The 23,832-nt window shown below is 44.7% G+C and overlaps 1 protein-coding gene across 3 annotated transcripts in view; it reads left to right on the top strand.

Annotated features, from left to right (window-relative positions):
* Positions 1–23,832, top strand: part of ythdc2 (YTH domain containing 2) — a 180,106-nt gene that overhangs the window by 65,477 nt on the left and 90,797 nt on the right. For all 3 annotated transcript variants that reach the window (XM_056597813.1, XM_056597815.1, XM_056597814.1), the window contains exons 8-9: positions 1,435–1,537; positions 13,932–14,088. In XM_056597813.1, coding sequence (XP_056453788.1) covers positions 1,435–1,537; positions 13,932–14,088 — 260 coding nt within the window. The remainder of the gene's footprint in view (positions 1–1,434; positions 1,538–13,931; positions 14,089–23,832) is intronic.

Here is a 23,832-nt window from a genome sequence, read left to right on the forward strand (position 1 = left end):
GCCACCAGCATTCGTAGTGTTGATCAGCAGAGAAATAGTCCGCCAAAGACGTTGACGTCGCATATAACCGAAGACGCTGGGGTTGACAAGTTACCGGTACTTGCGGAGTGATACCAAAGACTTTATTAGAGGTGAAAAATCTGTTGTTTTTCTTTGACAGCGGCCAATTATACTCATGATTATACTTAGCAACGGTGAATTATATTTCATAATTCACCGGCGGAAGTTGTGAAGGTCCCATGCAAGTGAACGGAGCATTCCATGGCTTTGAGAAGACCCATGTAATAATTGCGATTAATGTGAAATGCTATGTATATATACGAAATTTTGATAAATTAAATTTAGATAAATGACGGTGTTAGACCCCCAGGCCGTTCTGCCGGCGATTTAATTTCGCTCTGCAGCATAGGCTGGAGATCGGGAAATCTCCCGGTGGGCCGGCCCACTTTTTTTTTTCTAGACTCCGTGCGCAGCCCAGCCTTCTCCAGTGAACCAAGAAAGCCTGACGAACGGGGGATTTTACCCCCGCTGTCTCACTGAACAACACAAACGCGTGCGCGCGAGCCAATTGAACGAGGCCCTTTCCATTAAATAAGTCTCTTCCACCGATCGCGAACATCGCAGAAAGTGTTGAAAACTTAAACAGAAAAATTAAGTCAGTGCCCGCAAAATTCTCTTCGTCCCGAGGTCGACCCGAGAGAGAATAATAATCCTCCCGATGACAATTAATTACGTCCCCGGGACGACGGGACGTCGTTACTTTTAATCCCTGCCGTGGCTACTAGGAGACAGTAAATGCTGAAGATGAGCTGTGACTATTTTTGACTCTAGCAAACCCACACTACACGTTTTTTTTTTGTGAATAGTTCATATTTTTTCATGAATAAAACTTAAAATTCATGTTGGTCGTTGTGATTTGTTTACTAACCCAAGGGCTGTTATACTAAAGTAGGCCTACTGTATAAGATAAACACTTATTTCAACTGGGGAGAAAAGGTTGAGTGCAAATATTTGATATGCTGAGCTAATGTAATTAGCAAATGTTTTTACAATGTATATTGTACAGTATACATACGTGATATATATCCGTACATAATGATTCTATATACATTTAGAGAGATCTCTTCAGTCAGATCATTCAACATAATGTTTTGATATGGTAAAAAAGTTATATTTCTGGAACAATTGTGTGCAGAGCCAATTCTGACCGCAGAGTTCTGGAGCTCTCAATGTAGTGCCTCACTTATTTATAATCCAATTGGCTGGTTGGTGAGTTGGGTAGTTTAAGAGCAGAATCAGTTTGACAAATGGCTACCAGCTGACATTATTATTGCTCTGATTTAGATCGTTTTTATATCTATTAGTGCTGGGTGATATGTTAGGGTTAGGCTTCCATTGTGATTAAAAAATAATCCGTTATTTTGAATCCATCAGGTCTTCTCCTATGACCCTGCTGACGTTCTGTACCAATGAAGTACTGCTCAGGACTATGATGGCTGGAGACGACATCCTGTCCACTGTAACGCATGTGATAGTGGTGAGTTTAAGATGCATGTCTTTTTACATTGGTGTACCTGATATTAAAGGGACTCTTACCTTTGTTGCATTTTTACACTTTTTTTGGATAAGATTAAATTGGTATTAATAAGGTAATAACACTCTAAAATGCAAGACAGACCCACCAGGAGTAAAAACAAACAATTATTTTACCCTCATAATATTTAGTGAAAACTTCAACCAATAAGATTCTTCGGACCGAAGGATCTTATTGGCCGACAGACCTGTCTGTTTGCTAGATGGACATGCAGGTTTTCCGCGGTTTTCCGTCTGCTTCTTGTGGCGCATTCGGGCCCGCGTCATCAAGGCGCGTCCTCAACTAGAGGGTTTGTTTTGATTCCACGGCAGACAGTAGCGAGTAGCGACCGTAGCGACTGACGATGGCAGACCAAAGTGGTCCACGGCGTACTGAAACTGCACCATTCAGTCCAATTAGGGGACTCACCTTGGACTCAGACTCACAGAGTTACCCTCCTCTGGAGCCTCAGGAAGACCAGACTGTTGGCCACCAACTGCACCATTCAGTCCGACAAGGGGACCCGATTCGGCCTCAGAAGCCAAGTGGTCCCGCTCCCCTGGATGATTCTCAGGACCTCCAGACCGTTGGCAACCAACCGCACCACTCAGTCCGATTACGGGACCCGTTTCGGACTCAGACGCGAAGTTGTCCCGCTACTCTGGAGCTCCGGGAAGACCTCCAGACCGTTGGCACCCAACCGCACCACTCAGTCCGATTACGGGACCCATTTCGGACTCAGACGCGACGTTGTCCCGCTACTCTGGAGCTACACGAAGACCTCCAGACCGTTGGCACCCAACCGCACCACTCAGTCCGATTACGGGACCCATTTCGGACTCAGACGCGACGTTGTCCCGCTACTCTGGAGCTCAACGAAGACCTCCAGACCGTTGGCACCCAACCGCACCACTCAGTCCGATTACGGGACCCATTTCGGACTCAGACGCGAGGTTTCCCGCTACTCTGTTTGTAATGCTCATACACCTTTCTTATACTCAGTGGGACCACTGTCCTTCAACATGGGGCCTCAAAACGGTATCACACGAAGCCCATAAAATTACAGTGAGCCACCTGCTAAATTTCTTGTTTACTAGACCCCTGGTAGATATTATGACCCCTGGGAGTCTAAACTAAATGTATTATTATTATTATTATTATTATTATTAAACATAACCCATGGGAGTCTAAACATAGCCCATGGGAGTCTAGAACTTTTGTACTGTAGCGACCCTGGGACAGTTAAATAGTTTGTGTGTTATGTGTTACATTATATTTCGTTGTCCGCTATGCCAGTTGTTCTATGTGCATGTATTGTAATGTTCTTCTTGTCAATCAGCGTGGGGGCGAATCATTAGGTCAGCTGGGGGAGGGCCTTGGAAGAACAGGAGGGTGGGGGCCTGCACGCGAGTGAGACCGTGTTGGGGTTGCCGGGGTAACCGGGGTTTGTTTTGTGTCGGTTTTCTGCCGTTGGTTACAATGTTACGGGTTTCAGTGACCTGGTTTTGGTTCATTAAAACTACCTTCAACTACTAATGACTCGACATCATTATGTCACCGGCGAGGTCGTTACAGTACTCTAAAAAATAACGCTTAGTTTTGTACTCTAAAAAATAACGCTTAGGGGGTGGGGCATTGGAGGAAGGCGGGATGATTTGAATGTGCTGTAATTCTCAAATGCAACAAAGGTCAGAGTCCCTTTAACAGTATGTTTATTGAGTTTTGTAATATATGAATGTTGAATTGTTCAAAGAACAATGACAATCTAGGACTGCAAGCAGTCACACAAGGTATTAACTAGGGATGTGGATAACTCAAATTTTTCATGGTCGAATAATCGGTGGGTGTTATGAACGAATAATCGATTGTTCGATGTGTTCCAACATTCACAAAGGCAGCCATGGATCGTCGGCAAGAAATCAGTATCTTAAACGCAAAAAAACAACTACCTGCTAAGTAGTTCCAGTCAAATTGTCTGTTCAGCCATCAAAACGAGAGCTGGTAAATTGTGAAAAATGCATTAAACTGTAATCCGAAAACTTGGTTATATGCTATAGACCCTATAGTATCTGTGGTATAAGGCTGAATCGCGACGGTCTATACTTTCAACACAAAGTGTACAAAAAAGCATATAGCCGTGTTGTTTGATTACAGTTTAATTCATTTTTCACAATTTACCAGCTCTCGTTTTGAAGAATAATCACCGCGCCATTAGTTTCAATGGGAATCGCGACGGTCTATGCTTTCAATTAACCACGCGGAGATAACCATGGCAGCCGGTCAAACAAATGTTCTTTTTGTGATCATTCTGATAAACAAATAATCCCCCTATAAATTAATGGTCTTAATTTATTTTCTATGGCAAGTGACCATGGTATAAGCAGGAAAATGCCCTTGGACACCTGTCCAACATTAGTTCTGTCCGTTAATTCTTGTTTATTCGAATGGGAAAAAACGGTCTAAATGTTAAAAATCGACTTTGACCCTCGGGAATGAATAATAGAATATTCACTGTGACCTAATTTTTATAGCCTGGCTCCGCCCGCCTAAGTACTTCTGCTCAATTTTAATTTCCCCTCAGTACTAGGTCTGGGTCTGCGGTATTTTGTGGGTTTTCTCCGTCTAAACTTTCTGCGTCCAATCAGTGAACGGAGGGAGTGGCTGAGAACAATGACGATAAAGTCAGCTCTCGTTGAAAGACATCTTCACGCACGGTTTACAGCCTGCGCGCAACGTGATTCCCGGCCAAACCTTAGCGATTGGTTATGGCAGATCCAGAGTGGCACCGGGCAGATCCAATCGTTTTAAACTTCAACAGGCAGCCGCCTTCAAGTGAGTTAACATTTGTCAATTGAGTGGGTCCAGACTCTCTGTGCAATTTAAATGAAATACGAGAGTCTGGTAGGACCAGGCTATAGTTTTTAGACCCAGACACACAGAAACATAAACACACTTGGTTAATTGTAGATGCCGTTTAACTGTGATCTTGTGCCACCTGCTGGCAAATTAGTGCATTACGCTTAAGAGCAGTTACGTCACTGAATGTGATATTAACACACAACTTCATACACATGGTTAGGGAGGTTTCCTTACCTGGCAGGTTCCAAGTTCCAGCCTCCCCCTTGTGGTTTCTGAAGCGGACTTGCAATGGAAATGGAGAATTTATTAGTATTTATTCAAATTGGCGCTTTGACCTAATTTCTTTAGCTGTCGAAAAACAATTGTAAACACTGCTTGAGGGGGAATGCCTCTGTTCCCAATTTCAAGCGGATTGAGTTACTAGAGTGAATATTGCAAAATACCTTTAATACCCTGACGCAGACCAATAAGACCCTAACCTTAAAGACCCTGACAGACTATTAAGACCCTGACGCAGACCCTGACAGACCATTAAAGGTCCCATGGTATGCTACTTTATGGGTGCTTTAATATAGATATTGGGCAGCGGGCAGCGCCGAGGCGGTGGTCCCTCGGCAGCGGGAAGCTGGGCTCAAGCGGGAGACAATCGCGGGCAAAAATCCCTTTCTCCTCCATGTCGTGGTTCATGTCCTTCAGGGATTTAAAGCCAAAGTTCCTTTCCCTCAATTACTTCTCAACCATGGCTGAGATAACCCCCACTACGAGTCTCGTTGTGGAAATACCAGAGACGAGGGTCAGACGTGTTATGAGCCATAACACCAACAGCAGAACGGTTATCCAAATAACAAAGAAGTGTACAACAATTGCGTTAGAGTCCTGGAGCTCTATATCTAAATAATATCATATAATACATAGATATCTATATAATATAATACATATTATCACGGCCAAAAGCTGTGTGCGCCTCCAGATGATATTATGAATCACAAACGACTGCGTCGGGTTCTCAGACGTCTCTGGTTCCTCCACTTCCACATCAATCTGAAGTAGACCACTTGCTGCCCGCTGCCGGGCGGTGGTGCTTTGTGGCGGTGGTGCCTCGCGGCAGTGGGCAGCGGGTCTCAGGGAGTCAAAGCCAAAGTTCCTTTCCCCCAATTCCTTCTCAACCATGGCTGAGATAACCCCCACTACGAGTTAGGGCTGCACAATATATCGAATTTTTATCGCGATGACGATATTGGCGTCCCACGATGACACGTAGTGTTCCCGCGATATTTTTGCGATATTTTTTTTAATTATTATTATTTATTTTTTTATTAAAATTTTAAATAATGCACCCGCAAAAAAAAGAAAAAGAAAAAAGAAACGAGCCCCGCCCATGCAGTAAACGCTTTACCTCCGCTGCAATGCAAACCAAGCGCTCCCTGTACACCTGTCTGCGATTACGTGAGTCCGGCGCGAAGCGTGAAAAGAGGGGGGGGGGGGGGCGTGGCCTGGCGGCAATTTGCCGCTGAGCACAGTGTGTGGCTCCTACCACAAGGGGGTGGTAGAAATTCGAAAGATTTTTTTTTCAATGAATAATCGTGGTAAATAATCGTGATATCAATATTGATCAAAATAATCGTGATAATCATTTTGGCAATAATCGTGCAGCCCTACTACGAGTCTCGTTGGGGAAATACCAGAGTCGTCAAAGAACCGACGTGTTATGCGCCATAATACCAACAGCAGAACGGTTATCCCGATAACAAAGTCTACAACACTTGCGTTAGTGTGTGTAATCCAGAGATTAAAATTAACCACGTCCCGTCGTCCCGGGGACGTAATTAATTCTCATCGGGAGGATCAATATTCTCTCTCGGGTCGACAGAGAGAAAATTCGAAGAGAATTTTGTGGGCACTGAATTAATTTTTCTGTTTAAGTTTTCAAGACTTTCTGCAAACCCGAACGGAAGGGAGGGGGAGGGGGAAAGAAGTGTTGAGGATGAAATGGTTGGATTGAACATTCATTCACTGCGACTCCCGGCCGCCACGTCTCCCGTAGTGCCGCGGCACCCTGCGGCCCGGGCACCGTAACCTTGGGCACTGCGACCACTCCCGCGACTCCCGCCATGCCCCGTGAACGAATGAATGAATGGCCCGGGAACCACGGGCACCGCGGCCCGGGCAACAGGTAGCCTATCACCCCAATTTTTTTTTAAAAGTTTACAATCCCCCCCCAAAAAATGGAATAATGTTCCCAGCGCCCCCCTAGGTTGTGCGAACACCCCCCGGTACCGCCCCCGTTGAGAAACCATGGTTTAATGCGACTGCATCACCTTCTCATACATATTCAGCAGCTCGCGGATTTCACTTTCTCTTCAGTTTAACTGCTCATGATGATATCCAGGGCCGTAGCATCGAATTCTGGGCCCTGTATACAAGAGGTACTGATGACCCTCCCCCCGAAATCCCCCTACGCAGAATTGTTCAAAAGACATAATTTATTTATTTTTTATTCCCATGAGGTACACAACTGTGTACCTCATACCCGCAGTCCGACGGCCCTGATGATATCGCTGCGTTGTCTCTGTGGAGGAAGTGTACACCTCTACCCAAAACCATTCTAGTCAGTAGGTTTCGTTCATATCTCCATTTTTTATTTTTGCAGACTAGTTTTCATTTTATTGGAGGTTAGAAATTATGAATAATTAGGGGCGCGGGTTCTTGAGTGACAGCTAGCCGCTGACTCTGACCTCGACTCGGAGGCTAGTTTTCAGGATTATCTCCGTCAAAAGAAACAACTAATGAGGTACGCGCTAATTCGGTTTATGTCACCTAGATGGGCGCATCCCCCCCCCCCAACGTCAGATCAATGCTCTGTTGTTGGTTAGAGGAAATGAGGCGGAGTCAAACGATGACAAAATGGCGACGCTCATAAGCCAAGAGAATTGGATGCAGTTGAAATAACTGAGGTCTGCCCGGATGCTACATCCATATTATATACGTACTATCTATGCTCCTCCTGCAAGCGTGGTTTCTAAACGGGTGAAGTCGGACTGGAGGTCTCGCCTAGCTAATGACACTAAATGGTGGAATACTGGCAGAAGGTCACGTTCTGTGACTGTGGGTGGTGGTTGTTATCTTGAAGCTAAACAAATCTAGTCTGGACATAAATTAATTATTTTATCAAAATAATGTATTGTATTTGTATTATATTATCAGTAAGTAACAACTCAAAATGTAAAAAAAGATTCTTGGGAAGATTTGGGACGATTCGGGACGCTTCAAAATGTTTTTCGGGACGTTTCCGGGACGGTAGTGAATCACACACACACACACACCCACATGTGGCGCTCACACGGTCGTAGCTCATTGTCTCATTGGCGGGCCAAATTCTCTGGGCTGGCAAGGCAGACAAAGGGGAGGTGGCATCTCCCCTTATGACGACATACGGGGAAAATTCTAAAACGGCACGTTTGATCTTCGTTTTTTCGAAGGCGGAGCAGAATGCCTAGTGCAGGGGTGCCCAACCTTTTTTGACCCAAGATCTACTTTTCAAGTAGCCAACCTCCCGAGATCTACCAGCAAACCTACCTTCAAGCCGGGGGGGGGGGGGGGGGGGGTAGAGAACAATTGTTGACGGGGGGGGGTTGTATCGTGAACCTAGCTTGTTTCCCCTCAGCCATGCCAACGTTTAGGAGTGTGTAACTACTGTTGACGGCTTTCAACTGCTGTTAACAGCACATGCGCTACCGCGCGTATATGTCCCGCGCAAATTTAATTTCATAAAAAATAAATAATAATAATAAAAATCTTTTTTTTTTTTTCTTCAAACCCTCGCGATCGACTTGGGATCTGTCGGCGATCTACTGGTAGACCGCGATCGACTGGTTGGTCACCCCTGGCCTAGTGCTTGTTTTGCACCCAACGCAATTTCTAGCTACTGGGGGAGCATAGGTAGGCTAGGGCAGGGGTTTTCAAAGTGTGAGAGAGTGAGCCCCCCCTCAGAGAAAAAAATTCAGCTGAGCCCCCCCCCCCCCCAAAAAAAAAATGTTCTAAAGACCTGTGTTTTGAAAGCTATCTTAATTATTTTACACATTTTAAACATCTCTGATCATAATTTTAAAACATTTGAAACATATTTTTTAAACATTTGAAACATATTTTTTAAACATTTTAAACATATTTCTGAAACATTAAAACATCTTTGTGCGTTTTTAAACACATTTCTTAACACAATTTAACAACTTTATCAAAGCATGTTTTAGCTTAACCTTTTTTAAATACATTTGAACATCTTAATCTGTGTAAACTGCCAGTTTACACAGATTCATTCAGAGTCGAATCAGATCTGCTTTTTCAGTCCAGAGATTCGACTATTCGGCGGGGTTTGTTTACCGGCGTTGCTATGGGGACCTAAATTATTATAAGCAACTGAAAACGATGCCGGTTTGAAACTAAAACTGATTCTAAAAAAAGTATAAATGCTATCAAAATTCCGTTTCCATAGTATTGAAAATACAAGTGTGTAGATTTGTTCAATGGATTGAACGATGGTAAACGGTAGAAAAATGAATGAGTTACGATGTCTAGAAGTAGGTGTATCAGAATGGGCTGACGTCTTCAATGAAAACAGCTGAAAACGAAGCGGTATGAAACTAAAACTGTGATTCTGAAGAAATTTTAAATGATATCGAAATTCTGTTTAGATATTATTGAAGATACAAGTGTGTCGATTTGTTAAATGGTTTGCACGAAGATAAAAGGTTGAAAATCGATTTTAGTTAGGTTATTTCTACAGTTGAAGTACGATTGATGATTTGAATCATCGACTTTCAGGTTTTTCTTCGGGTTTATTTTTTTCTCACGTCGCGCCCCCCCCTGAAGAACTCTGGCGCGCCCCACAGTTTGAAAACCACTGGGCTAGGGGAACTCATATTAATTTTAGAAAACCTCAGAAAGTGAAATTTTCAGCAATCTTTTTTTCAAGTCCTTGACAGACTACAAAGACCCTGACAGATCATTAAGACCCTGACAGATCATTAAGACCCTGACTGACCCTGACTGACCGTTGTGTCCCTGACAGACAATTAGGACCCTGACCGACCATTGTGACCCTGACAGACCATTGTGACCCAGACTGGCCATGGTGACCCTGAAGACCAATGAGACCTTGACAGACCATTGTGATTCTGACGTCCTTCATAAATCTGGGTGGACATGCCCACTTGTGAGGTCACTATGGCCCAGGAAAGGAATGACTGGTACGGCTTGTACCAGGTCATCACACCCACACTTGGTGGCATGACATGAGCTCTTTAAGATGTTTTTAGTTGGACTACGATTGACAACCCGCTCACCTTGGGTCTGGGGATGGACAAACTAACTTTCATGATCGTACATCAAAAGGCCGAGGAGTTATGCTTCTTCAAAGTTTTCAACTGATCACATTACCGCCAGAATGACCTAAACAGCAAAAATTGCTATGCCACTTATTATGAAACTCTCTGCAGCTATAGAGGCTGACTACATATTTACATTGAATAGAAATTACACAGATTTGCCCAATGGTGCCCAAACTTTCAACAAGCATATCTGGTGACCTCATTGACTTAAGGACATGGTGGTGAACAAATCTGCCTCAAGAACCTATGACTTCTGTCTGGATAGTTTGTAAATATAAGTTTATGAGTACTTTTGAGTTTTAACCAGTGCATGGAGGTTCCTTTTTTAAGCCAAAACAACATTTTTGTTGCATGACTTTGAAAAATGAAAAATATTCTTTAAAGTGACAATTTTGTATTGCATTCAAACGAATAGTGCTTGCTTTTTAAAATGGACGTTGCAACCTGGTTGCAACTACGGTAGGCGGTATGCGCCAAGCAGCTATGACAACATGTCATCCAATACTACCTCATCGAGTTTTCTTTAGAGTGAGGAGCGTAATTACAAACTACATTGAATCATAAGTATGAGCATGGAGTAATTACTCCCCGAGCAAGATAGTTAAATATGTTTCCATGTTTATATCATTTATTATTATTACTATTTTTTAACATTAATATGTCATAGTCTAACCTTTAGCATCAGTTAACAACCTGACACTCAACAAACACAAATCTTTTACTAGCACTTACATTTCTCTACATCGCATGAATTATATGTAATAATAAATCAATAAATTAGTAATTAATTAGTAGTGATAAACATTGTCAGAGATCATTAGGTGATTCAACGGTAGGGAGAGGAAGAGCGGGAGGGCAGAGAGGCAGTGGGCATGAAATGCAACCCTTATTCAATCAAACATAGCTGAGGCTGTTAAGGCTTTTAACTATATGTGTTCTAGTGTTATGCTGCCTATGTAATGAATTACAGACCAAGCAATGAGAGAAGCTTGTCATTAAGACCTTTTCATTGACTTACCTTTCGAGAAGAAAGCAGGCAACCTCAGCGTCCTTTTGAAAATCGTAATCCTTCATTATCTCCTTAAACCTTGGAAAAGCTACCGCAATGTTTACCCTCGTCTTTTGAATTCACCGGTTACGTTGCCTATTATTATTTTTTTGCTTTTTTGGCGACGAGGATTCCTTCTCCTCTGGCAGACATTATTATGATCATGCATTATGAACGAAAGTGCAGTGCAGTCTTTCAAATTTGCTGGGCCAGTGACAAGCGTGTCTCGCTGAGCTCCTTCTACGTTTCAGTCATGCTGACTTTGAGCGAAGACGTGTTTAGCCTGCTAGTACCACGTGCTGTCTGTCCCTCTCGGCCATTGTTGTTTTTCATAGACTGGCACAACATGGATGCCTCCATAGGACTTCACCGTAAGTAATATACAAGAAATTCTTCGCTCAGAACAGGGCTCTACACTAACTTTTTTTTTCAGGAGCACTCGTGCCCCTAAGTTAAAAAATTTAGGAGCACAGGGGAAAAAAATGGGGGCACAATAGGTTTTTGTTTAGAACATTTATTAGCGTGCAGAAATTGCACACACCAACAGCAACAACTTACTAAAGCAAAATTAAGACAAATAAATAGACAAGATTACATTTATGCTACACAAAACCGCACCAATTTCGGCTTCCACCGTACCAGGGTTATTGGGCTGGGTGCGATTTATATAGAAATCGGGACAGCGAGAATGCCTAGTGGACTCGATGTGTTTCACCACAGCATCGCGTTTCAGATTAGGGTTCCCTGTTATAAACGGAGAGGAGCTTGCCATTGCCAATGGGGCTTCCTTACAAAATGTACAGAACATTTTCATGTTCTTCGCATCATAAGCTAGCCACCCGAAATCCTTCAACGAGTCGGGAGTTGAATTTGGAGGCTTTATCGACTACAGTAACAGCATTAACTTTCTCCACGCAGTCTATTCATAATATTGTAATGACCACGGAAGAGGCAGTGAATGAAGTATTGATTAGACAGCGATTTAGATACCTAATAAACCGTGGAACACACAAGACTGGTAACCATAGCAACGTAGGTAAACAAACCCCGCTAAACCCTCCCGTAGCGCCTCCCACGCTACGGCCAGCCGGAGGCGCACAGAGCTTTTGGCCGTGAAATTATGTATACAATACAATTATATTATATACTATTCTATATAGAGCTCGGGGAGTCGCAAACGGCAACAATCACTTTCTCCTCCATTCTGCGGTTCACCCCGGACTGCACTGCAGGGAACGGTTGGCCGGTTGAAAACTGATTGGCTGTTACGTTACGCACGTCACTCAGTGGCCACGCTGTTGAACGCTGATTGGCTGTCATCACGCGAATGTCGCGGCAAAGTTTAAATATTTCAACTCGAGCAAAAGTGGCGTGCTGCAAATCCACCTGAAATCCACGTGAACGCGCTCGCCCGTGCCGGGCAAAAGTGTCGCGCTACAAATGGAATCGTTGCTTTGTATGGAATCGTTTCGTCCCTTTGCGTTTGGTGTGAACGCACAGTATAGTACGCTGTGGAGTTGTCACTCGCACGCACGCTCCTGTTTTGTTTTTCTCGTTCGCACGCCGAAATATTCGCTCGCAAATGCGAGTGAAATGGGCGCACTGTAGAGCCCTGGCTCAGAAGGATAAATCAAACTATTGGTAGCGGTGATTTTACACCAATGACATATTTGTGAATGAAGACTTTGATTTTAGCTAATACATTACTTAAAATGCTACAGTGTCCCTTTAATAAATAATAAAATATATGTATTTTCAGGCAAAATGTCTGGGGCGGGCCTTGATTTGTCCCAGAGTCTTATCTTAACCACATATACACAAATATGATTTTAAAATATGTTAAAAAAAATATGTAATTAATCTAATTAACGTAGGCTTATTTAAATATCAACTTATGTGCATTGCTGCAGCTATGTCTCACGAGGTAACAAAGCTGTCATCAAGGTTAAACACTTTAACTATGGTCCAAAAAGGGGGGGGGTTTGGGACATACTACATTTAGAGTGCCTTGTAAGCATTTCTCTTAGTCCATTTCAATTTAAGTCTATTTAAATCATTGTAAAAGGTGTTTGGAAAGCATTGCTTTAGCCTACTTTTCCATAATTTCAGTGACAACTTTCAGTTGAAGAAATCCAATACCATTAGTTTTGGCAGAATTTAAAGTGTAAGTCTGGTGAAAATTTAACCCAGGGTCTTTTTCGGCATGAAAGCAGATAAAATACACCCTCCAGACACTTTCTTTCGTTTATCAACCAGTATAGAACTTGCCCGGAGCAATGCTAACAGCCCAAATGGCTTACATTGCATTGGCTAGAGGCAGTGCGTGAACGTGTCCAAATTGGCATTTTTTATCTACTAATATTGCTCAAAATAGCGCCAAACCTCTGCTGTAGCATTATTAGGGTCCCTACACATAAAACGAAGCATCAACAACTTAGTTAGCGTACCGGAAGTTTATTTAAAAAGACTGTTTTACAAGTCTGTGCCTTACCGGTAGGTCCATGTTTACAGGAAGTCCATACAAGTCTTATACCGAATGCACCGGAGTTCAGTAGTTTATTCCAAGCTCTCGACAGCCCAAGTAAATGGCTACCGTAAATAATATATTAGAGGCGCCAACAAATGTAACAAAAATATTTTGTCCGTAACTTACATATGCAACTCCTTCCATTTCCTTTCAACACTCGCTAGATATTGTCACAAAGAGCCAAGTATCAAGAGGGGAGATTGTTGAGTACAATTTGTTGTCGCCTCTATTATATTATTTACGGTAGCCATTTACTTGGGAGTGCGCAGTGATTAGTTTTTTCCAGCCGTTGTGGCGATGCTGGATTGTTTGCTGGAATTACACTTTAATGTTAAAAATATTGATAAATGAATGTGACTGTGCACTGTTGATTTTATATGATGATTGGAAAATTACTAAAAAGCTCCTTCCACTGCACAGATTAGGTTTGTTGATAGATGAATTCGAACCATTAACAACGTCCAAATGTGTGTTGTTTGAAGTGATTTTCGTTCAGACATGCATATGCTTAAAGTCCTTCTCCACTTCTTTCATTAGGATGAGGTCCATGAGCGGGATGGACTCACAGACTTCCTGCTGACTAAGTTAAAGGAGCTGGTGCAGACGATTCCCACATTGAAGCTCATTCTGTCCAGTGCTGCCTTAGATATCCAAGTCTTCACACGCTACTTCACCTCATGCCAAGTCATCAATGGTAATACTCTTCAACAATATCTTTATCTTGAGCATGTTGTAATGTTTAGCTTGTTTGTCATTCTTAAATGCCATACTTATCTCGTATCTTGATAGAGTAGAGTCTAACATTTGATTATATTATATCTAGTTTTAACCTTAACCTCTAAATGGCTTGGCCAAGTATTGGATTGACAGATGCAAACAAGCAGTGTTGTTCAAGTTCACTCTTCCGAAGAGCTTGCTCAAAGTTCAGTTCACACAGATTAAACTGGAGTAGTTCACGTTCATAGTTCACAATTAGAATTTTGAACTGTTTTTTGCAGAACCTTCTCCTAGCCATTCACCCCAGCTCCCAAATCATTGCCACTGCCCCCTGCCAACGCTTAATTAATTAATGTTTAATGCTTTAGCATGGCAAGGCAAAGGCATATTGGGTAGGCACACAGGTAATCAGTCGTTGTTCAGGCAAACAATCCGGCAGGGAGAAGGCAAAGGCCTAGTCAACAGGCAGGCATCAGGAATCAGGAGCCGTGGATAAAAAAAAAAAAGCTTGTGCGATTTTCAAAAGTTTTTGTAACGTAATGATAGGCTATATTTTGCATGGATTGATTTGTTTTAATATGTACGAAGCTGGTGTTTTAACAAACTACTAACAATTTCAACAATTTGAATATTAAAATATTTACCAATGGAGAAGTATTAAAGAGGAACTGAACTGAAATTTGAAGTTTAGTTGATATAACAGTTGTATTGTCTGCATCCTCATTGGTACAATAACTAAAAATGCCTGAACTTGCTAAAAGGGATTAAATTGTACGGTGAAAGGTGTGAAAGTATTACAGGGCGCCTCTATGTTGGATTTCAACAATCAGCTACGTCACTGGCATGGTATACCTACTCCTACTCTGAGGCTCGCTGAAATGGCTACGGAAAAGCAAACAACCAGGTCTGCATTCCCCCTGGCTGCATTAATGAATTATACAGGGCTAAGGCTGCTGGGGTCATCATACATTTCCACAGGCTACCTTTGAATAGGAAACCAGCCCTTAATACATGGCTGGCAGCCTTAAAACTGACTAACCCTCCGATGTCAATCAGCCCCTTTCATGTCAGTCTCCACAAGCTTGCACTCCGACCATAAAGTGTGTAAACTATTACTGACGTTATCACAGATCTATGTTTCCAAGCTGCTAATGAAACCACGGCGGGTCTTTAAACAGAAGTTCCACAAATGTCCCTTTCTACTCACCCTGTTGTTCGCCGATTGCTGATGCAGAGGGAGTTAAACTCGAAGAAGTAGTTTCATAGTAAGATGTATCTTACTATGAATGTGCAATATCTATCTGTGCATATCCACCAACATCCACCAGAAAGTAAACCTTTAACATCCACCTAAAGTAAACGTGACACTCGTGAATCCGCCTCGCATCTATGCTCATCCGCGGCTGTATCTCCAAAAGTGCATCTAACATGTCTTCAAGGTCCCGTCCACCCGGAGCCGATTTTTTTGTGAAACCATTTCTTTAATACGTCCATGGTCCCAGGGTATTTTCAAATAAAACCAGACCTATGCGGTTTCGTGTTAGGATTTGTGTGGACGCCTGAAGCGACGTTAGAGTTGCGTTGAAAGTTACAGGTTTTTTGTTGTATTTTTGTAGCTTTAAATACAGCCCCTTGGTCAATTTAATTACTTACTGTGCATTAAAAAGTATTTCTACTCAATCTAAAAGGTTAAACAACTACTATCTCCTCCTCGACTTCGAATGTTTTTATGCATCGCACAGGCTGGATGCGCGCAGGCTTGATGCGCTCCACTTATTTTTGTGGAGAACCAGCGCCTTGAATATGTAGGTACTACAGCATTTGTACAGCTCGTTGCGTTTCCGCAATGAGTCCGTCTTTAAGGAGATATTCCTGAAACTCATCAAAGGATATCAGCGGGGGAATGATCGTTTTCGCCTTGTTACTTTTGCTATGGTGGCGCGCATAGACGCGCGGCTCGGAGCTTCTCCGGCTGGTGCCTTCTCTAGTTTATTAATGTACAGTTTTATTTATGTCTTAGTTTTAGTTTTAATATCGGTAGACAATTGCTCTGCACACACCTACAGCAGACACGACTTGCTAGGGATCGGTACACACAGTGAAAGGGCCGTCTCAGCTGAGTACCTAGGCGAACACAGAATACCCGAAGACATCGCCCGGATACCGGGTGACAGTTGGTTCATGGTCCCGGATCTGAAGCGCAAGCGACGAAGAAGGGATCGTAAGCAACGACAGGGCCGCAGGGGAGGACTGTTAGCGAGGATGAAGAGATGCCCTGACAAACCAGCATTGCCGAGTATTTTCCTCTCCAACGTTAGATCAATTGCTATCAAGATGGACGAACTGAGACTGCGGGTTGCAATTAACAACATCGTGAAGGATAGCTGTGTGCTTATTTTCACGGAACTCTGGCTCCAGGTGTCCATTGCCGACTCTGCGGTAGCATTGGAGGGACGTACAGCTCACCGAGCTGATAGAACTAAGGCTAGTGGGAAACATCACGGTGGCGGCTTACTAATTTTCACTAAAGACAGCTGGAGCTCCAACACTGGAACTGTGAGTAGCCACTGTTCCCCGGAGTTGGAATATATCACAGTTAAATGCCGGCCTACATACCCCCCGAGGGAATTCAATGCCGTGCTGATCACAGCTGTTTACATTCCTCCCGACGCTGATGCGAACATAGCACTAGCTCAGCTACATGACGTCATCAGTAAACAACAGAGCATGGACCCTGAGGCGGTACACATCATCGCCGGGGACTTTAATCACGTCAATCTAAAGGTTGTACTTCCGAAATTCTACCAGCACATTAAATGTGCCACGAGGGGAGAAAAGACACTGGACAAGGTTTATACCAACATTAAACTAGCCTACATAGCTCGACCGCTGGCTCACCTAGGCAAGTCAGACCATGTGTCCATCTTTCTGATTCCAGCGTACACCCCCATCAGGAAAAGTGCTCCCATCACCACTAGGACAGTCAAAACCTGGCCAGCAGACTCCACGCCACTGCAGATCAGTCTCCATGACACCAGATGGGAGGAATACGAGCATGAGGACCTGGAACGGTTCACATCAACGGTCCTCCAACATGTCAGGAACTGTGTAGACTCGTTCACCATGGACAAGCCTGTCCGGGTTTACCCCAACACAAAGCCATGGATGAACAGAAAGGTGCTGCAGCTGCTCAGGGAGAGAGACTCCGCTTTCAGGTCAAAAGACAAGGCCCTCTATAACATCGCCAGGGCTAACTTGGACCGAGGCATCAAAGAGGCCAAGGCAGAGTACAAGGGCAAGATCGAAGACTGCTTCCGGAGCAACGACTCGAGGCGGGTGTGGCAGGGGGTCCAGCACATGACCAACTTCAGAGCCAACAGGCTCTCCGCCGACGGGGATAACCCACAGCTGGCGGAAGAGCTGAACTCCTTCTACGCACGGTTCGAGATGGGGCCGGGCGGGGAAGCGACATCACATCCCCCACACCCACCTGCCCCCAGCAGGTGGGTGTTCCGGGACGGGTGCTGAGGGACTGTGCTGACCAGCTGACCGGGGTCCTCACCAAGATCTTTAATCGGTCCCTGTCCCAGGCCATCGTCCCACCCTGCCTGAAAACCTTTACAATCATCCCGGTCCCAAAGAAAAGCACTGTGAGCTGCCTCAACGACTACCGCCCGGTGGCACTCACACCCATCACCATGAAGTGCTTTGAGAAGCTAGTCCGTAGTCGCATCATCTCATCCATGCCGCCCAGACTAGACCCACACCAGTTTGCCTACCGAGCCAACAGGTCCATAGGAGACGCCATTGCGACGGCTCTCCACTCCACCCTGTCCCACCTGGAGGAGAGGAGTAGCTACATCAGAATGCTCTTTGTGGACTTCAGTATGGCGTTCAACACCATACTTCCGGACAGGCTGGTGTTTAAACTGACAAACCTGGGGGTACCACTCAACACCTGCACCTGGATTAAGGACTTCCTGTCTGACCGCCCCCAGAGGGTGCGGGTAGGCTCCAACACCTCCACAGCCCTCAGAGTCAGCACTGGGTCCCCTCAGGGCTGCGTGTTGAGCCCCCTGCTCTACTCCCTCTATACTCACGACTTTATCCCCATTCGCCCCAGCAATGGCATCATAAAGTATGCGGACGACACCACCGTGGTGGGCCGCATCTTGGGGGGAGATGAGACTGCATTCCGGGACGAGGTGGAGCAGCTGAGCAAGCAGTGCAAGGCTAATAACCTGCTGCTGAACCAGCTCAAAACCCGGGAGGTCATCATCGACTTCAGGAGGAAGAAGACTGCGATCCAGCCCCTGCTCCTCGACGGTGGCTGCGTGGAGAGGGTCGCAGCCTTCTGCTTCCTGGGGGTGCACATCCAGGAGGACCTGTCCTGGAGGACCAACACCACAGCCATCATTAAGAAGGCACAACAGCGACTATTTTCTGAGAGTCCTCAGGAACTACCACCTTAGGGAGGAGTTGCTTGTGACCTTCTACCGCTGTTCAGTTGAGAGCATCATCACCTACTGTATCTGCGTGTGGTTCTCCAGTTGCACAGCTGCAGAGAGGAAGGCACTACAGCGGGACGCTAACTCGGCCCAGAAGATCATCGGCTGCCCTCTCCCCTCTCTGGAGGAACTGTACAACACCCGCTGCCTCAAGAAGGCTACCAAGATCTCCAAGGATCAAACCCACCCGGGTAACGAACACTTTGTGCTGCTGCGCTCAGGGAAGCGGTTCAGGACTATGGCTGCACGGACAAACAGACTTGTATCTAGTTTCTACCCCAGGGCCATACAGGCGTTGAACGTTGCCAACACCTGACCTTGTAGTTTCACGCACACACACATAACCTGTGGCAGCTACTGGGGAACTGTGCAATTCCCTTCGAACAATCTATTTATTTATCTATTCATTTATATTATTATATTCAATATTTATTTATTTATTTATTTTATAGTTAGATTTATATTAGATGTGTTAGTTTTAGTTAGATATATATCAAGTGTTTTATTTATTTTTGATTTATCATACTGTATATATTGTTTATGTATGTTCCTTGTCCTCTTTTTCATTAAGCACCAGGGGGGAGCTCTCCCAAATTTCGATTTACCTGTACCAGTACCTGTACTTTGACAATAAAGATCATTCATTCATTCACTTGCTATTTATGGGGCGCTCCAGTGTCTCCGCTCAGACGTCCCTTAGAGAGAGCATGGCCACTTCCATAACCTCTGTCTCGCCGCACAGCATCCAAAATACCCTATGCATGGTTATGCAACCTAATCCCACCATTAGATGGTCAAGGTTGACCGGGAGCTCTCGGCAGCAGACCGATTCAATGGCAGTGTCCATGCTCCGGCAGCACCCAGATGCACACCAGTCACACCCACACGATCCGAAGGTGGAGCTGGAGCCTGAAATGGATCCCTCTCCACCGGGTGGCAGTCGGACAGTACAGGCATGTCCCTCACAGGGTCAAACACGTAGCGAGCAAGTCGTTTCAAACTCTGAACGCTCACAAACGCCAGGAAGCACTCTAGCCAGCCTCATCTCCATAGAACGCATCTCAGTGTTTTAGCGAGACTACAGCCTTCACTTTGGGAAACAGCCTTCGAGAGGAATATTGATGAGGGACAGGATAAAACAGAAATAGAAATAGTAATATCTAGTAATATCTGCACGCTCCGCGCGCAGATATTACTATTTCTACCGTTCGGATTTGAATACAGTTTGATGGTTGAATAAACCGTGGACTAGACACTGCCTCCGCCTCGTATTTGAGAACATTATATATAACATCACGGCCAAAAGCTTTGTGCGACTCCAAAATATTATGAACCGTAATGCCTGCGTGGGGGGGGGCGTTGCATGTCATGTCCAATGACATGCTATTTTATGTATTCTTTAATATAGGTATTGGTGGGCAACTAACACAGTATTCAAAGACGTTCCCGAAATTCTGCCGTGGTGCAGAGTTACAGCCACTCCGAGCCAGTCGCACATTGAGCTTCCCCCAAATGTGCTGTTTTGGTGTCTGTAGCTATAATGCAAATGAGGAGGAGCGAGGCGGGTCAAGGAGGAGGGTGAGGGTGTGGCCCTGAGCAGCTTGCAGCCACGGTACCATGCGCTTTGTTTACAGTGGATGTATCGCAATGGCGAGGCGCACATAGCCTTTAGCCGTGTTCTGTAAATATTCTAGAACACACGGGAGGCATGTCACAGTTCATGTACTTCAGCGAGTCAAAGCCAAAGTTCCTTTCCCGCAATTCCTTCTCAACCATGGCTCAGATAACCCCCAGTACAGTCTCGTTGTGGAAATACAAGAGACGTCAAAGAACCGACAAGAAACACTTGCGTTACAGTGTGTGTATTCACACACACATGTGGCGCTCGCACGGCCGTGTCTCATTGGCGGGCCAGGCAGAATAAGGGGAGGAGCTTAGATGCTTTGTGATAGACCTAAAGACATTCCAAATCAGCACGCTCGAGCCTCAGTTTTTTCAAAGGCCAGAAGAACAGCTAGTGCTCGTTTTACACCAAACGCAAGTTTTAGCCACTGGGGGACCATAGGCAGGCTAGGGGAACACATATTTACGTTAGAAAACCTCATAAAGTGAGATTTTCATGTCATGGGACCTAATGTTTTATGTTTGGGTCTCGCAGAGTGAGAAACCTTGAAGTTACTGTGGAGTTACTGTTATTACTATACCTACCTACCGTTTCGATTTACAATTACTATTCCTACCGTTCAGAATTGAATACAGTTTGATGGTTGAAAAAAACGTGGACTAGACACTGCCTCCGCCTCGTATTTGAGTACATAACATATAATATCACGGCCAAAAGCTGTGTGCACCTCCGGAATATTATGCACAGAATTGCAACCCTTTGGTTGCAACAGTTTTTAAGCACTCCCTACAAATTACGTGATTTTGTAATTCGTCAGACTCCTTATATCCAAACCATTTCCATACTATGAAGCCGTTGGTCTTTCGATTGCAAACAAGCTCCTCGGAGATGCTTGTGCAGGCGGACTCCATAGCTGTGTTCGAAATCGTTCCCTATCACGGATATAGTGCACTATATAGGGTGCTCGCCATTTTGTAGTGGTGTTCAAATTCTCAGTGGTTAATTTCATGCACAATATAGTGCACTTAAAATACCCAATGAATAGTGAACGATTTCGAACACGGCTCATGTTTCGCGATTTCAAAAAGTGACGTGAGTCATTGGAGGGGGGGGCAGAGACTGTGTGTGAGCCGGAGGCAGAGCGGGAGAGACATAAGCAGAGTTACGTAATAGCAGGCGGCAGGCGCGGTTCGAAACTGGTGTTATTTGGATAAAATGTGCTGTAATTTCAACGCAAATTTAATTATATCGATATTGACGATATGGTCTCGTTTTAGGGCTGCAGGATATATCGGCTATGTACGACATATCGATATAATTTCCAAGGGGATACAAGATTTGACAATATCGTTTATATCGATATGCGTTAAAATGGTCCGTTTCCCGCTCAAGCGTCTACAGCGCTTGCCTTGGAGACTGTGAGCGCGACCCCTCCCCCTCTCACTCTTTCCGAACGTGCCATGTGCAAAGACGCCTCATTCCCACCCCCGCCGCCCCCTCACAACACAACAAGCATGGATGATACCCGTAAAGAAAACGAGACGGCGGCGGGAGACGAAATTGTTTCAAAGAGGAGAAACAACGGCTCTATAATGTGGAAATAGTTTGGGTTTAAAAAAAACAGATGAGCAGCTGCTGCAGGTCATCTGTAGAGTGTAGCAAAACCGTTGCGACTAAAAGTGGAAGCACGACAAATCTGTTCCACCATTTACAGCAGCGGCACAAAGTGCAGTATGAGGAATGCGTAAAACTCCGTGGCTGTGCTGCTGCATCACCACCGGCCGCGACAGCTTCTTCTGCCCCGAAACCAGGGCCGGCGATCGGCAAATGTGTTGGGGGCGCCCTCTGGTGACGCTCTTAATTAATTAATTAAAATATACGAAACAAGCGAAATGATACCAAACATGTTCCCAAATGGAACGGAGAAGGGAGGGGGCGGGGGATTAAAGTTACGGCGCACTGAAACCCTCACCGTAGTACGCAGGACAATGCGACGAAGCCAATGCTCTTAATGGTAGCTAATGTGTGTAACCTACAGCTTTATATTGTTTTGCATAGGTGATTATTTTGTGAAGAAGGTGAAAAACATCCCTTTTTTTTTTTTTACATGTTCATTGAATTCTGTTGAAAATAACGATACAAAATCACATGTTGCAGTCATATGGACCTATGTTTTAATATAAGTGCTTGCAACATCTCACATGTGGTTTTTGACTTGCATAAAAAACATCTAACCCACTCTATAGAAAATATCGAGATATATATCGTATATCGCCATTCAGCCAAAAAATATCGGGATATCATATTTTGCCCATATCGTGCAGCCCTATCTCGTTTCATATCGCGTTTGAAAAAATATATCGATATATTTTAAATATCGATATATCGCCCAGCCCTACTTGCAGCCACGGTACCATGCGCTCTTTACAGTGGATGTATCGCAATGGCGAGGCGCACACAGGCTTTAGCCGTGTTCTGTATATATTCTAGAACACACGGGAGTCCTGGAGCTCTATATCTAAATAATATCATATACATGATGATGAGATGAGATGAGATATCTATATCATATAATATATATTATCACGGCCAAAAGCTGTGTGAGCCGATATTATGAATCTCAAACGACCGCGTTGGGTTCTCCGACGTTCCTGGTTCTTCCACGTCCACATCAATCTAAGGTAGACTGAACTGCGACATGGAGGAGAAAGGGATTGTTGCCGGGCAGCGCTTAGGCACCTCCGCCTCCTGCAGCGCCGAGGCGGTGGTCCCTCGGCAGCGGGAAGTGGGGCTCAAGCGGGAGACATTCACGGCCAACAATCCCTTTCTCCTCCATGTCGTGGCTCATGTTCTTGAGGGAGTCAAAGCCAAAGTTCCTTTCCCCCAATTCATTCTCAACCATGGCTGAGATAACCCCCACTACGAGTCTCGTTGTAGAAATACCAGAGACAGACTTCCGGTGGCGCGCGAAACAGTATGACAGCTTAGAAACAGAGCTCCGGTACCAGCCTTTAAATTCCCCCTAATTCAGTCGTTTTTGTTAATTCAAATTGATACACACTAAATAACAATGGTTGGGGTTAAAAGCAAGAAAGGCGGATATTGGTTACGGTACAACGCCGATTGGCAAATCGACAAAGAAGATGCGGCTAGCGAAACTTTAGCAGGTCAAGATGGCGGCCCCGGAGAAGGCGATACTTTGGACCTAATCCGTTTAGCCGTGAGCAAAGTTATTACCGCGGGGATGGCAGCGTTCCGAGCCAAATTGAAAAAAGACCTCTGACTTTCATGCAAGTTTTCGGGAGGACATTAAAAAACAAATGGAGGAATTCTCCACAGAAATAGACCGGAAAATGCAAGATACGGCGGGTCAGATTGAGGGCGCGGTGAAACGCATTGATGAGATGGAGGAAAACATGGCCGATATGGAAAGATGGGACATTGGGGTGAAGGACGCCCTCAACCAACTGCTTCGCGATCAACGAGCTCTGTGGGATAAAGTGTCTGATTTGGAGGGTCGCTCCAGGCACAACAACGTTAGGATATATGGCGTCCCGGAGGACGCCGAGGGTACATCCGCTGTTACCTT

This window comes from Gadus chalcogrammus, chromosome 8, assembly GCF_026213295.1.
Source record: "Gadus chalcogrammus isolate NIFS_2021 chromosome 8, NIFS_Gcha_1.0, whole genome shotgun sequence".
NCBI classification, from domain to species: domain Eukaryota; kingdom Metazoa; phylum Chordata; class Actinopteri; order Gadiformes; family Gadidae; genus Gadus; species Gadus chalcogrammus.